We start from the raw sequence: 12,181 nt of genomic DNA on the forward strand, positions 1-12,181 counted from the left end.
TTGGCCCCCACTCCTCTTTCTCTCTCTCTCTCTCTCAAAACAGAAGTGGATGAACACAAAGCACAACCATGAGGAAAACAGGCCCCCACACCCCCCCCCCCCCCCCCCCTCTTTTTTTTGTTAATATGAATTATATTTCTGATCTACTCATGATAAGTTATGTTACGGGTTTTCAAATTTACTTGAACATTCACATCAACCGTTAGGTTAATCGAAGTGTCTACAATCTGGTCTGAACACATCTCATGGAAAAAAAATTTTAATTTGCACATTAAAATCGTCTCCATCTCATGATTTTCACCCTCCTTAAGTTTCTCAATGTGTTCTCTCCATTTTACTAATTTGGAGGACGATTTTATTTTCAATTCCTATTCCATTGACTGCATAAAGTTGAGAGTCTACTTGAAAGTAGATCTCTAGTTTCATCAATTACTTTGAAGAGTGTGGACTTGGAGGGATGATGCTATGGACAATTCTTACTCTTTTTATCTTCCTAGGCTTTCTCATTGCTAGTGTTTGTGTTTTCTTTCAACTTTGAATGCTTTCAACCTCGAATATTATATACATTTTTGAAGATATTTTGATTTCTGTGTACATATATTGTGTGTTTGGATTGTTCCTCCAATTATAAGAATCTGGCGTATGACTTGCATATTAAATTTGTTAGTTTATGACCTAAAACCTAATATATAATATATAGCATAGTTTGAAATAAACAAACTCATTAAACAAAAGTACAAGTTTGATTTCTAAAATCCACATCCAAACCTACTTTCTTTATGAGTCGAACACCCTTTTAAGTTAATAACTTATAGTAAGATTACATTAAGTTTTGAAATTTCACTTTAATTGTAGTAAAGTTCAAAGCCATAGTACACCAATTGACTTAGTTCAATTGTTAAGGTATCTTACTCCTCTTCAATGATCGGAAGTTTAATTTTTCATCTCCACCTTAAAAAAATCCAATATCATTCTCCAAGTATGCATTATGGGCCTTTGGCTTAGTATTTCTATAGGAATCCTCCCACCAAAAAAAAGAAGAAGAAGAAAAGAATTTATTTGAATGAGACTGTTACAATGTAACAGCTCTAATAATGATTGATTGGATACATATTCAAAATCTATGTAGCCTCTAACACCCACCCACTTGATACATATCTGAAAATATTGTAATTACTCTCACATTAGATAGAGTAAAACTACAGTGGCGGCCTATTCCAATAATTTCTCCTCAACAACGTAGCCTTAAATAACTTATAATTTCTTGAACCTGCCAGCATGAAGTCAAATCCAAGATAGAAATGAATCTGCATGATTAAGAAAATTCTTCAATCATTTTCATCATCAGACAAAATGTAGGATATGATTCAACATTCACTCTTGATTTTGGTGAAAGGATTCCCAGAAGAACAATCAGAACATAAAATCAGAACAGTCACTGGAACACTGCAATATTTCCATTCCAACTGCACGAAGCGATTACATTAGGCAAGATCGGGTGGATAGCAACGTCTATGCAAGCATGCTCAAATGCTTTTTGTTTACGTACAAGCAAGGATGATTTATAATCGTAAAAATATACAGAACCATCTGAAGAACCAGATATGATCTGCTTGGTATCCAGGCTGAAGTTACATTTTATTGGAAAGCCTGAGACTCCATGACTTTCATACCTCTTGTATTTGTCTAGCTTGAAAGGAGGGTTTAGTGAGAAGATTGCAACATAATCTCCGTTGGATTGGGCGATAAAAACTGGATCAAAAGGGTGGCATCTCACGCATGGGCAAGTGTAGGCTTCCATATAAACCTATTTTGTCACTTTCAATCAGCTCTCTAGTACCTCAAACATGCATAATTAAAGTGGAAAAAGAAAACAAAAGATTACCTTAGGCACTTAAATGGATAAAATAGGGATCATGCTAGTTCCAACAACTGACAAATCATGGTGTTAAAGTAATAACTGTTTATATCTACCACACAGCAGTACCAGTATGTGCAATTTCCTTTATGTTTCTCAAACATACAGAGGGCATAGGATGCATCTTTATCATTAAAGACCACTTGGAGTGATGAGACATGATTAGATTAGGTAACATCAGGGTTTGCATAATGGAAGACAAACGTTTTTCTTCATCATTCAGCTCTCTCACACAGTGGTTGCAGTTGGATTATGCAAATTAATGGAAAAGGACAAATGACAATAGTAGTGATGAAAAGGAAGGTGGAAACGTGACATGCCTGATATGAAAGCGGAACTTCTCTGGTGATGTCCCAAACAATTATAGAACTCTCACTGCTATTGCTTGCAGAAACATCACTAGAAGAGATGAATTGGTTGCTATGGGGGGTGAATTCGACATCAAGGATTGGACCAAGACGCCGGTTGTATTTGTTAACCACTTTTCCAATTCTCGTGTCCCACATTCGGAGGCTGCCTTTTAGTCCACCGGAAAGGAAGAGATTTGGGTTGTTAGGATGGAACTTCACAACTGCAACACCTTGATCCTCTTTAAATGTTCCAACTTCTGTCCCCTTCTCAACATCAATCAATCTTGAAGCACGATCATATCCACAAGAAAGAATGGACAATCCTTCTTGTGACCATTGAACATTTTTAACTGCAGCATTGTGAATGTTTGACTTGAATGCTAGCTTCTGCTCTGTGTTCCATACATTCCATACGCAGATTGTGTGATCCATAGCAGCAGAAGCAAGGAGATGAGCTGGATTAACTCTAACAAACAGATCAATAAGCCAGGGCATAAAGAAGCTTAATGCCATATTAAAAAATTTCCCATGGAAGAAAACATCCAGTAATAAATTAAAAGTGATTTTTCTTAATAAAAATAAAAACTAGAAAGATCAACGCCTTTTCTTGGATCGATATACAGCTGATATGTATGGTAACAGGTAAGAATAAAACAGGCAATAAATGATGTATTAATGATAAAAAGAAACAAGGTAGCAAATTTCATGTCAAATAATTTACCAAAAAAAAAAAAGAAAAAAAAAGGAGAAGAAAGAAAGAAAGAAAGAGAAAGATCACCATTACTTGGCGACCATTGAAGCGCATTGACAGCTTTTGTATGGCAATCAAGAGTTACAGACATCCTTTCAGGCATCATGCCTTGCTGCAAACAGTCTTTAGCTCTACTTCTCAATAATGACAAGATATCCCGTGGAAGATCAGAATCCGAAAGATTTCCAACTGTTAGAATTATAAACTTGAATCATTAGGTTCATTACTGAGTAAATTTCCCAGATGCATTTCTAGATTTTTTCCTTTTTTTTTTTTTGGTAAGAAACATTTTTCATTGATGAATGAAATTACAAAAGAAGCAACCCCAAACATATATTTCCAGATCCTTTGCTTTTGGATGAAATCTATTTCCAGATACAAGAAAGTTAATTATTATATACATGAATTGTCTGTATGCATATAACTAAATATTTATTTAGTCTTTTTGAATGCCTTATGGTGCAACATATGAGAAGGTCCTTTCCCCCATTGTAATAATGGAAAAAAATTCAAATGAAAGAGTAATTCGAGAAGAATTTTATTGTCTTGCATGTTAAGTTTTGTAAGAGAACAAATTACTTCTCCCTTCATGTGAGATTTAGAGTGAGTTCCATTTTGAGCTTATCAATACTTCCAACAAAGTGGTGTTATAGCAATAGGCAGAGCATGCATTGACCTTTCAATTCACTTTCTTTGATTACTTTTCTTCCTACATTACAAGCGAGGAAAATGACCTTCTTGCATACTACTCCATAAAGCATTAAAAAAGACACATACATAAGCACTACACACATACAATTCAAGCATCTAATGAATTAAATTTAATGCACCTAAAAATAAATGATTCATTCTTATAAAAAAAAATTATAGGAATGAATCTCTCTTATAAGGCTTTTGTAATTTCATACATCAATAAATTGTTTCTTTCCCAAAAAAAAATTCTAATAAAAAAAATAATAATAGTAATAATAAAATACATGATTCATGCATACAAATGCATTAAAAAAAATGTATCTCTAATGAATCTAACTTATAATTCTAACCTAAGAACCACGGATACAGACACAAGACATGGATACAACATGACACAAAAAAGGTGCATCATTTTCTAAAAGTCTAGGACACAGATATAGTAAGGACACGTTTATTAAAATATACCATTTTTTAAAAGTATATATAATATTTATACCGAAGGAAACTCAAAGTCAATAAACTTATGCATTTTTATACTTCAAAAAATGAGTTTGATGTATTTTACTCTCAAAATTTATTATTTTGTCCTATATTACTATCTTATATCTACTTTTTTATCCTTAACAGGTGTTTAATCCATATTCACTTTGTACGACTAATTTGTAACACACATCTATTGAGCTAACAAATATCCGATATGTGTCCAAGGATCCAACACTAACACCAATACGTTATCCAAATTGAGGTGTCTATACTTCTTAGATTCTAACATCCCTAATTGAGATTTTCACGACTCTAAGCTTCTCCTTCATCCTCGTGAAGGAGACAGTTACCAATGCTATGGTGAATATATCAACTTCTTATGCTTTGCAATAATTGATAAATAACTCTCTATTTCTCTTCGCCTATTGAAAATGCTTTTTCGAGGTATCTTCCTCGCTTTACTTTGATATTCAAAAGAGAAAGTGCTCTTAGGCTTACAAAACCAGCCAATTCGAGAGGGCTGGGTCTCTCCCAATAGCACAGTGCTATTTTTACACCAAAATGACAACAACTCTTCCACCCTAATCCCGAGGCTCACTTACATACATTCCCTCGCTCCCGCTAACCGTACGCCTACTAACTTTACATAAACTTCCCAAAACACCCTCCTCCTAGGTCCCGTCCTTTAATTACCATTCTACCCCTCCTTACATACGTATGAATAATCAGTGGCCTAACATCACTCCCCTCTTCAAACTCCACCTTGACCTCAAGGTGGTTGTCAAGATGCTCCGCAAAAAATTTAGGAAATTGTTGCTTGATATCATCCATCTCCTCCCACGTAGCTTCCTCCTCCGACAGCTGCTTCCAAGCAATCAGGGCTTCCTTCTTCCCAGTTGCGTCATTGGTGCGTGTAGCATACACCTCAGCCAGCTCAGCCTGCCATTCCATCTCTTCAGTTACCCACGGATTCAAGCTGTGGATGGCATCATTTTGTCCTTTCGCTAGTTTGAGTTGTGACACATGGAACACGGGATGGATATTTGACTCCACCGGTAGCTTCAGCTTGTAGGCGACCTTCCCTATCCTCTGGATAATCTCAAAGGGACCAAACACCAAAGTACTTCGGGCTTAATTTTTTTGTTTAGCCACTGATTTCTGTCTGTAGGGTCGTAGCCGGAGATATACCCAATTGCCTACCTCATACTCTGCATCTCGCCTTCTCCTGTCTGCATACAGTTTCATCCTTTCTTGGGCCTCCCTCAGGTGTTCTTTCATTCGATCCAACGCCTGGTCCCTATCTGCCAGTTGCTGATCTAGGGTCGCGTTGTTGGTTCTCACATTATCATAGCCAATGATCGTTGGGGGTTGACGACCATACACCAACTGGAAGGGGGTGGCCCCGATCGCCACGTGGTATGTGGTGTTGTACCAGTATTCAGCCCACGGTAACCATTGATTCCATCATTTGGGGGAGTCATTACAATAGCATCAGAGATAGGTTTCCAAGTATCGGTTCACTACTTCTGATTGACCGTCGGACTGGGGGTTGATAGGCCGTACTCCGCCTCAGTTGGGTCCCCTGCACACGAAACAGTTCGGTCCAGAAATGGCTGACAAAGATCTTGTTTCGATCGGATACGATCGACCTTGGGAAGCCATGTAAGCGCACGATCTCCTTGATAAAGGTGCCGACGACTACTTTCGATGTGAAAGGGTGGCTGAGAGCTATGTAATTGGCATATTTGCTCAAACGATCGACCACCATCAGGACGGTGTCGTGCCCCCCGGACTTAGGCAGACCCTCAATAAAATCCATAGCAATGTCCTCCCAAATACGGTCGGGGATAGTGAGAGGTTGGAGTAGTCCTGCGGGGGATGTCGTAAGAGTCTTGTTCCTTTGGCAGACCTGGCAATGTTCCACATACTGTTTAATGTCAGCCTTCATGCCCTGCCAGTAGAGCTCCTCTGTCAAGCGTTTGTATGTGCGGAGAAAACCTGAGTGTCCCCCCATGACAGAATCGTGGTACATGTGAAGGATGGAGGGAATAAGGGATGACTGCTTAGCTAACACCAATCGGTTCTTGTATTGTAGGATCCCCTGTTGCATCTTAAACTTCGAGCTTCCCTCAGGGTCTTCTTGCAACTCCTTTAGGATTAGAGTCAGGTAGGGGTCCGCGTTCACCTCCTTCTTAATTACTTCTAAGTCCACTAGGCGTGATACATAAAGCATGGCCAAGTGCCCCACAGGTGGCATTCGGGAAAGGTTGTCAGCTAAGCTTGGCCACCCATCTTTGGTATTCCGGTCGAACCTGCCGTTGATCCAAGAGATGTTTTAGTGCCTGTTGGTCTGTGCGCACAATGAATCGATGCCCCAACAAATAGGGCATCCAACGTTGGACCGCCATCACAACTGCCATCAGCTTCCACTCATAAACTGATTTCATCCGAGCTCGTGTCGACAGCGTGTGGCTGAAGTAGGTGATCGGCTTTTGAATCTGGGATAAGACGACCCCAAGCTCGAACCCGGAGGCATTGGTCTCTATCAGAAAGGGGATGGCAAAGTCGGGCAGGGCTAACACGGGCATGGTGACCATGGCCTTCTTGAGTTCCTCGAAAGCCTGCATTGCGGGTTCCCCCCAAACAAGCGAGTCCTTCCTCAACAACTGAGTCAAAGGAGCAGCAATCGTACTGTAGTTGGCAACAAACCACCGATAGTATCCGATCAATCCCAAGAATCCCCGTAGCTCTTTTATAGTCGTCGGAATTGGCCACTGGAGCATCGCCCACACTTTCTCCGGGTCAGTTTCCACCCCATGCGCTGACACCCAATGCCCCAAGTACTCAATTCGTCCCTGAGCAAACGTGCATTTCTTCCAGTTGGCTCGCAAGTCATTATCTCGCATTGTGTCCAGATGTTTGGTGTGAGTGTCCATATCAGCGCTGTAAACCAATATATCATCAAAGAAAACCAACACGAATCTTCACAAGAAAAGGCGGATTACCTGGTTCATTAGTGCCTGAAATGTGGATGGGGCGTTGGTGAGGCCGAAGGGCATCACTAGGAACTCGTAGTGACCCTCGTGAGTTCGTAACGCAGTCTTGGCCACCTCCCCTTTCGCAACTCTAATCTGGTGGTATCTTGACCGGAGGTCTATCTTAGAATACACCGTGGAGCCATGCAACTCATCTAGCAATTCTTCAATCACCGGAATGGGGAACTTGTCTGGTACTGTGGCCTTATTCAGCGCCCTGTAGTCGACACAGAATTGCCAGCTCCCATCCTTTTTCTTTACTAGGATGATCGGGCTGGAATAGGGACTGACGCTGGGTCGAATAATACTTGCGTCTAACATTTCTTGCACCAGCCTCCCAATTTCTTCCTTCTGGACCTGGGGGTAGCGATATGGACGTACACTTATGGGGTTTTCCCCTTCCTTTAACTGGATGCGATGGTCAATCCAACGCTTGGGTGGAAGGTCTGTGGGTTCTTGGAACACTGATGCATACTCTGCTAGGAGGGCTATGATCCCTTGGGGTAGAGAGGGTGGTTGTACCTGTAGAGGCACTGGTTGTTTTTCCCCAATCGTCAGGAGGGCACGTAGTTCTAAAAATGTAGTCTTCGATGGTGGTTTCTTGCCTGATAGCAAATAATCGAGCACACTATCTGCCCCTCTTCGATGGTAGGAATTGCTGAAACATTCTCTCCTCTTCAGATCATCCCAATCCACAAATCGCCGGCGATGGTCATTCCACCGGTACCAAGCTAAAGCTATCCCATCGAAGCTAATCACGGCCACATTTAGTTTTTTAGAATTAGTCAGTTTATGAATTTCATAATACCTCTCGGCTCGAAACAGCCACGGTTCTGGGTCTGGTCCTAGGAAAATCGGCATTTCCACCTTTTTAAACTTGCTCCGATCGTTCCCAGCTTCAGTAGTTTCCAGGATCTGCGTGCTCTCGTCAGTTGCCTTCCGTTTCAGTGACGAGCCTTCCCCCGTCGCCTCCTCCATCATCGATGATTTCCCTCCAGTGACTTCAGCCATAAACTTCTCCAGTATATCTTGTCATGCGTCCATTTTCGCCATAAACTTTTCCAGTATTTTTTGGTTCGCCTGAACCTGCTCCTTCACGCTTTCGACTGCCCCCTTCAGGCAGGCCACCTCTTGTTCGGTGGCATCGCAACGCTCTTCCAACCTCGTTTGTACCATTCTTCGCTTCTTTCCCAGGATGACCGCTCTGATACCAAATTGCGAGGTATCTTCCTCGCTTTACTTTGATATTCAAAAGAGAAAGTGCCCTTAGGCTTACAAAACCAGCCAATTCGAGAGGGTTGGGTCTCTCCCAATAGCACAGTGTTATTCTTACACAAAAATGACAAAAACTCCTCCACCCTAATCCTGAGGCTCACTTACATACATTCCCTCGCTCCCGCTAACCGTATGCCTACTAACTTTACATAAACTTCCCAAAACACCCTCCTCCTAGGTCCCATCCTTTAATTACCCGTTCTACCCCTCCTTACATATGTATGAATAATCGGTGGCCTAACAGCTTTTTACGACTTCCCTCAGCTTGGGAATTTTATGTTATTTCATCATATCAATGAAATGATTGAATGTTTCTCCTCAAAATAATAATAATAACAATTATCCATTTTTTTTGTTTTAAATCTGTGAGTGTCCGAGCCAGCTCACGCGCACCTCGACTAATCTCATGGGACAACCACTTGGCCCTACAATTCTCCATCCTTTAATCAATTATTTTGATCTTTACATGCTTACTCCTTCCATGAAAAGTCTGAATTTTAACAAAAGTGACCAATGAACTACTGTGACGAAATATGACAGTTTCTTTCCTTGAGGATGTTTCTTGTAGCCAAAGTTCTTGACAACTGACTTGTTCATGAAGATGAAAGAGAATCTTGGACTTGGGAGTCATGATTTCTATCTAAAGGGGATGTTAGAATTCTAAACTAGATTTCAATGAAAAGTTCGTATCTTGTTTAAAAAAAATTCTAAACTAGATTCAATAGATTTGCTACTTGGTACATTTTCTTAGATGCAATTCTAGACACGTGAATCGTATTTTTAGATACATGAAAGTTAAGTTATTAAATACATGAATTGTATGGATGAATGTACTCATATTGTGTCTTTTTAAATACATTATGGATGAGTATATAAAGGGATAATTTCTCTTATTTGGTAATCAAGGAGAAATAAAATTTTAAAAGAAAGTGAGTTATTTCAAAGGACAATTATCTTCTATAATGTATTCTTGAATTTTGCAAGGGAATAATTTCTTCTCTTCATCCGGTGAGATCTAGAGTTAATATTGTTGTGAACTTCGAGCCCCTTCACGGGAACTAAAACCAAATGAGAGTGGAGAAAACTTACAGATCAGCTTTTAACCCATTCGAGCAACTATAATATTACTAATTGGTAAGGAAAACTCATAGTTTGATAGCCTCGTGCAGTCAACCAAAGAGTGTTATGTGCCTAAATATAAGCAAGCATACTACAATTCAATGTAATTAAGTTCGTTTGTCTGAAATAGGAAAAAGGTGAATTATATTGTAATGTTTGGAACGTAATGGTTTTAATTTATTTCAAAATATTGTAACGTTCCCTTTTATAAATAGAACAATACTTAAATGCTTATCGCTAAATATTCATCTTTTATAAATAGAACAATACTTAACTGTTTATCGTTTAGTATTCATCTTTTATAAATAGAACAATACTTAAATGCTTATCGCTAATTATTCATCGTTTATAAATAGAACAATACTTAAATGTTTATCGCTCAGTATTCATCTTTGTGCTGACCACCAACAAAAATTTGACAACTTTTAAGTACCGTTTTAAAAGCAGAAAAATATATATTTTCCTAAAATTTCTCACCTACATGTAAAAAATTTAATGGTGGTTAGAAGAAAAAATTGGTGTTCACTAGTAAGTAGTTAATATTTTTCTTATAAACATGTAGACAGAACAATTTTTTTACCAATTACGTCAGCTAAATTCCAACTATGGAGACAAATAACAAAATATAAATTTCAACATAATTTTTTTGTGCAAGGAGAAAAGATTTTAAGAATGAAGGAGCATGTGATCTGAAAAGGAAAATAAGCAAAATAAGGAAAATCTTGGTGTTGAGGAGGATCTCACCATTCAACAAAGAGACAAATGAAAAAACAAAGACTTTTTGTAGAAGTTGTAGGAGGAAAAAAAAAACGATGGAGCTCTTTCTCCCTCATCCTCCCTGTACTCTCTCTAATATTTAATAGTGAGGAGTTTTCACCTTGTTGGAGCAAGTATTTTCCTAAAAATAAACTTCCAACCACTACCTACTTACTTATGAGCCAAAACTGTCACAATCTTAATAGCCACGATTTTGAGCTTTATAATAGACTTGAGCTCCTCTCTCATTGTCCATGAGATAATATAACTTAATATGATTACCTTTTTCCCATTTCCTAGCAAATATAATGTAACGACACCAATGAATCTCATACCTAAGTCTTAAACAATAGCATCCATTCCTTGACAAAATTCAAGCTCTAGAATGCCGAGTTCATCTCTCAAATTCATAGGAACGATGGAATCAATGAATAAAACTACTCTATGATGAAGCATATGAAAACAATTACGATAGTGGCACTCCAACAAGAATGGCAATTAATTAAACTGAAGGCCGAAAGTAAAAGAGCATGTACCAGTTGAAGATAGAACCGATGGATTCAGGAACGAGTCCGGAGCCGTAGAAACAGGAGCTGCACCCAAGAGTGCTCGCTCTCGCTTGGAAACGTAGCGTCCAGGAACCATAATCCCCTTCTGAGGCTCTGAATTGAAGTCCGGGGAAGGCGATGGCTGGAACTTCGGCGGGAATTTGGAACGTTCGGGTTTGGGCCTCTTTGAAGGCGAAGAGGGGAGAGCCAGGCGCTTGGGCTGAGGTTCATCTTCGTCGTCTTCAGAAGCATTTGAGTAAGCTTCGAACAGAGATTCCATAGCTCCGGAATTAAGGGAAGAACATTGGGAAAGAGCCTCCTGCGAGGAGCAACAGAGCGATTGTCTTCTGCGGCAGGTGGAAATTGGAATCGGATCGATGACTCCGACGGCCGATTACCGATCTGAACCCTAAAATATTGGGCTCAGGCGAGATCAATAATATGGACCCAATTTTGGCCCATTGGGCCATTTATTAAATATATCTGGGTCGGAGTTACCCAGTATATGGACATTTCGGGCACATGGAACTCAGGGATTTATGGCCCAAACTCGAACCAAAGAACAACAAAACCGAGCCGAATGCGAATTTGGATTAGTACATTCATAGACTATTTACCGATGATAATTACCCAAAGAGATAATATTTTGGGTAAACTCTTTTTGAAACTTATTTTTATAAATATCCAATGTTTACAAATTTTACCGTTTTAGATTTCTAGATTTTAAACTTTTCCAAATACCAAATTTGTCCTTATTTATGGTATTTATATTTATTATAATTACTTTAAATAAAAGATTAATATTTCAAATTTGATTTTGTAAACATTAAATTATCGTGGGACATAAATCAATTATTTTTATAATCCCCTAATTTACTCCTTAATATATTCTACTAGAGAATGAATTTTATTACAAAATATTCAATTATATATAATCCTCAAATTTACTGGTTAATATATTCTACTAAATAATGAAATTTATTACAAAATATTTTTTCATTTTGGCCAAATTTCAATATTACAGTCATTATAACATACACTTATACGTATATGTATGTGTGTGTATATATATATATATTCCATATGAACTATATCTGACTATAAACTTAAGTAGCAACATACACTTAATAATAGTGATATAAATTATAGTCATTATAACATACACTTATATGAAGATCTAACCTATATTTGGCTATAAAGTATATACGACTATATCCCTCTACAATTAATAAACAAAGCAAATAATCTACAAA

The 12,181-nt window shown here is 38.6% G+C and overlaps 1 protein-coding gene across 1 annotated transcript; it reads right to left on the minus strand.

Annotated features, from left to right (window-relative positions):
- Positions 1 to 1,421: 1,421 nt before the first annotated feature.
- Positions 1,422 to 11,331, minus strand: LOC111012887 (Transducin/WD40 repeat-like superfamily protein). Its single transcript, XM_022287187.2, has 4 exons — positions 10,917 to 11,331; positions 3,047 to 3,208; positions 2,239 to 2,723; positions 1,422 to 1,807 (listed from the first exon to the last, which is right to left on the minus strand). Exons 1-4 carry the CDS (start codon positions 11,206 to 11,208, stop codon positions 1,436 to 1,438), a joined length of 1,311 nt encoding a protein of 436 aa, XP_022142879.1. The 5' UTR covers positions 11,209 to 11,331; the 3' UTR covers positions 1,422 to 1,435.
- Between the last annotated feature and the right edge of the window lie 850 nt (positions 11,332 to 12,181).

This window comes from Momordica charantia (assembly GCF_013281855.1).
Source record: "Momordica charantia cultivar OHB3-1 chromosome 10 unlocalized genomic scaffold, Mcharantia_2.0 BLBB01000010.1, whole genome shotgun sequence".
NCBI lineage: Eukaryota > Viridiplantae > Streptophyta > Magnoliopsida > Cucurbitales > Cucurbitaceae > Momordica > Momordica charantia.

Excerpts from the sequence above, each read along its gene's own strand:
- LOC111012887 (XM_022287187.2), bottom strand. The coding sequence starts at position 11,208 with ATGGAATCTCTGTTCGAAGCTTACTCAAATGCTTCTGAAGACGACGAA. Across the intron at positions 2,724-3,046 it reads TCAATGGTCGCCAAGTAATG|CTCATCTCCTTGCTTCTGCT; the intron begins GTGATCTTTCTC and ends GAGTTAATCCAG. Across the intron at positions 1,808-2,238 it reads AAGTTCCGCTTTCATATCAG|GTTTATATGGAAGCCTACAC; the intron begins GCATGTCACGTT and ends GTGACAAAATAG.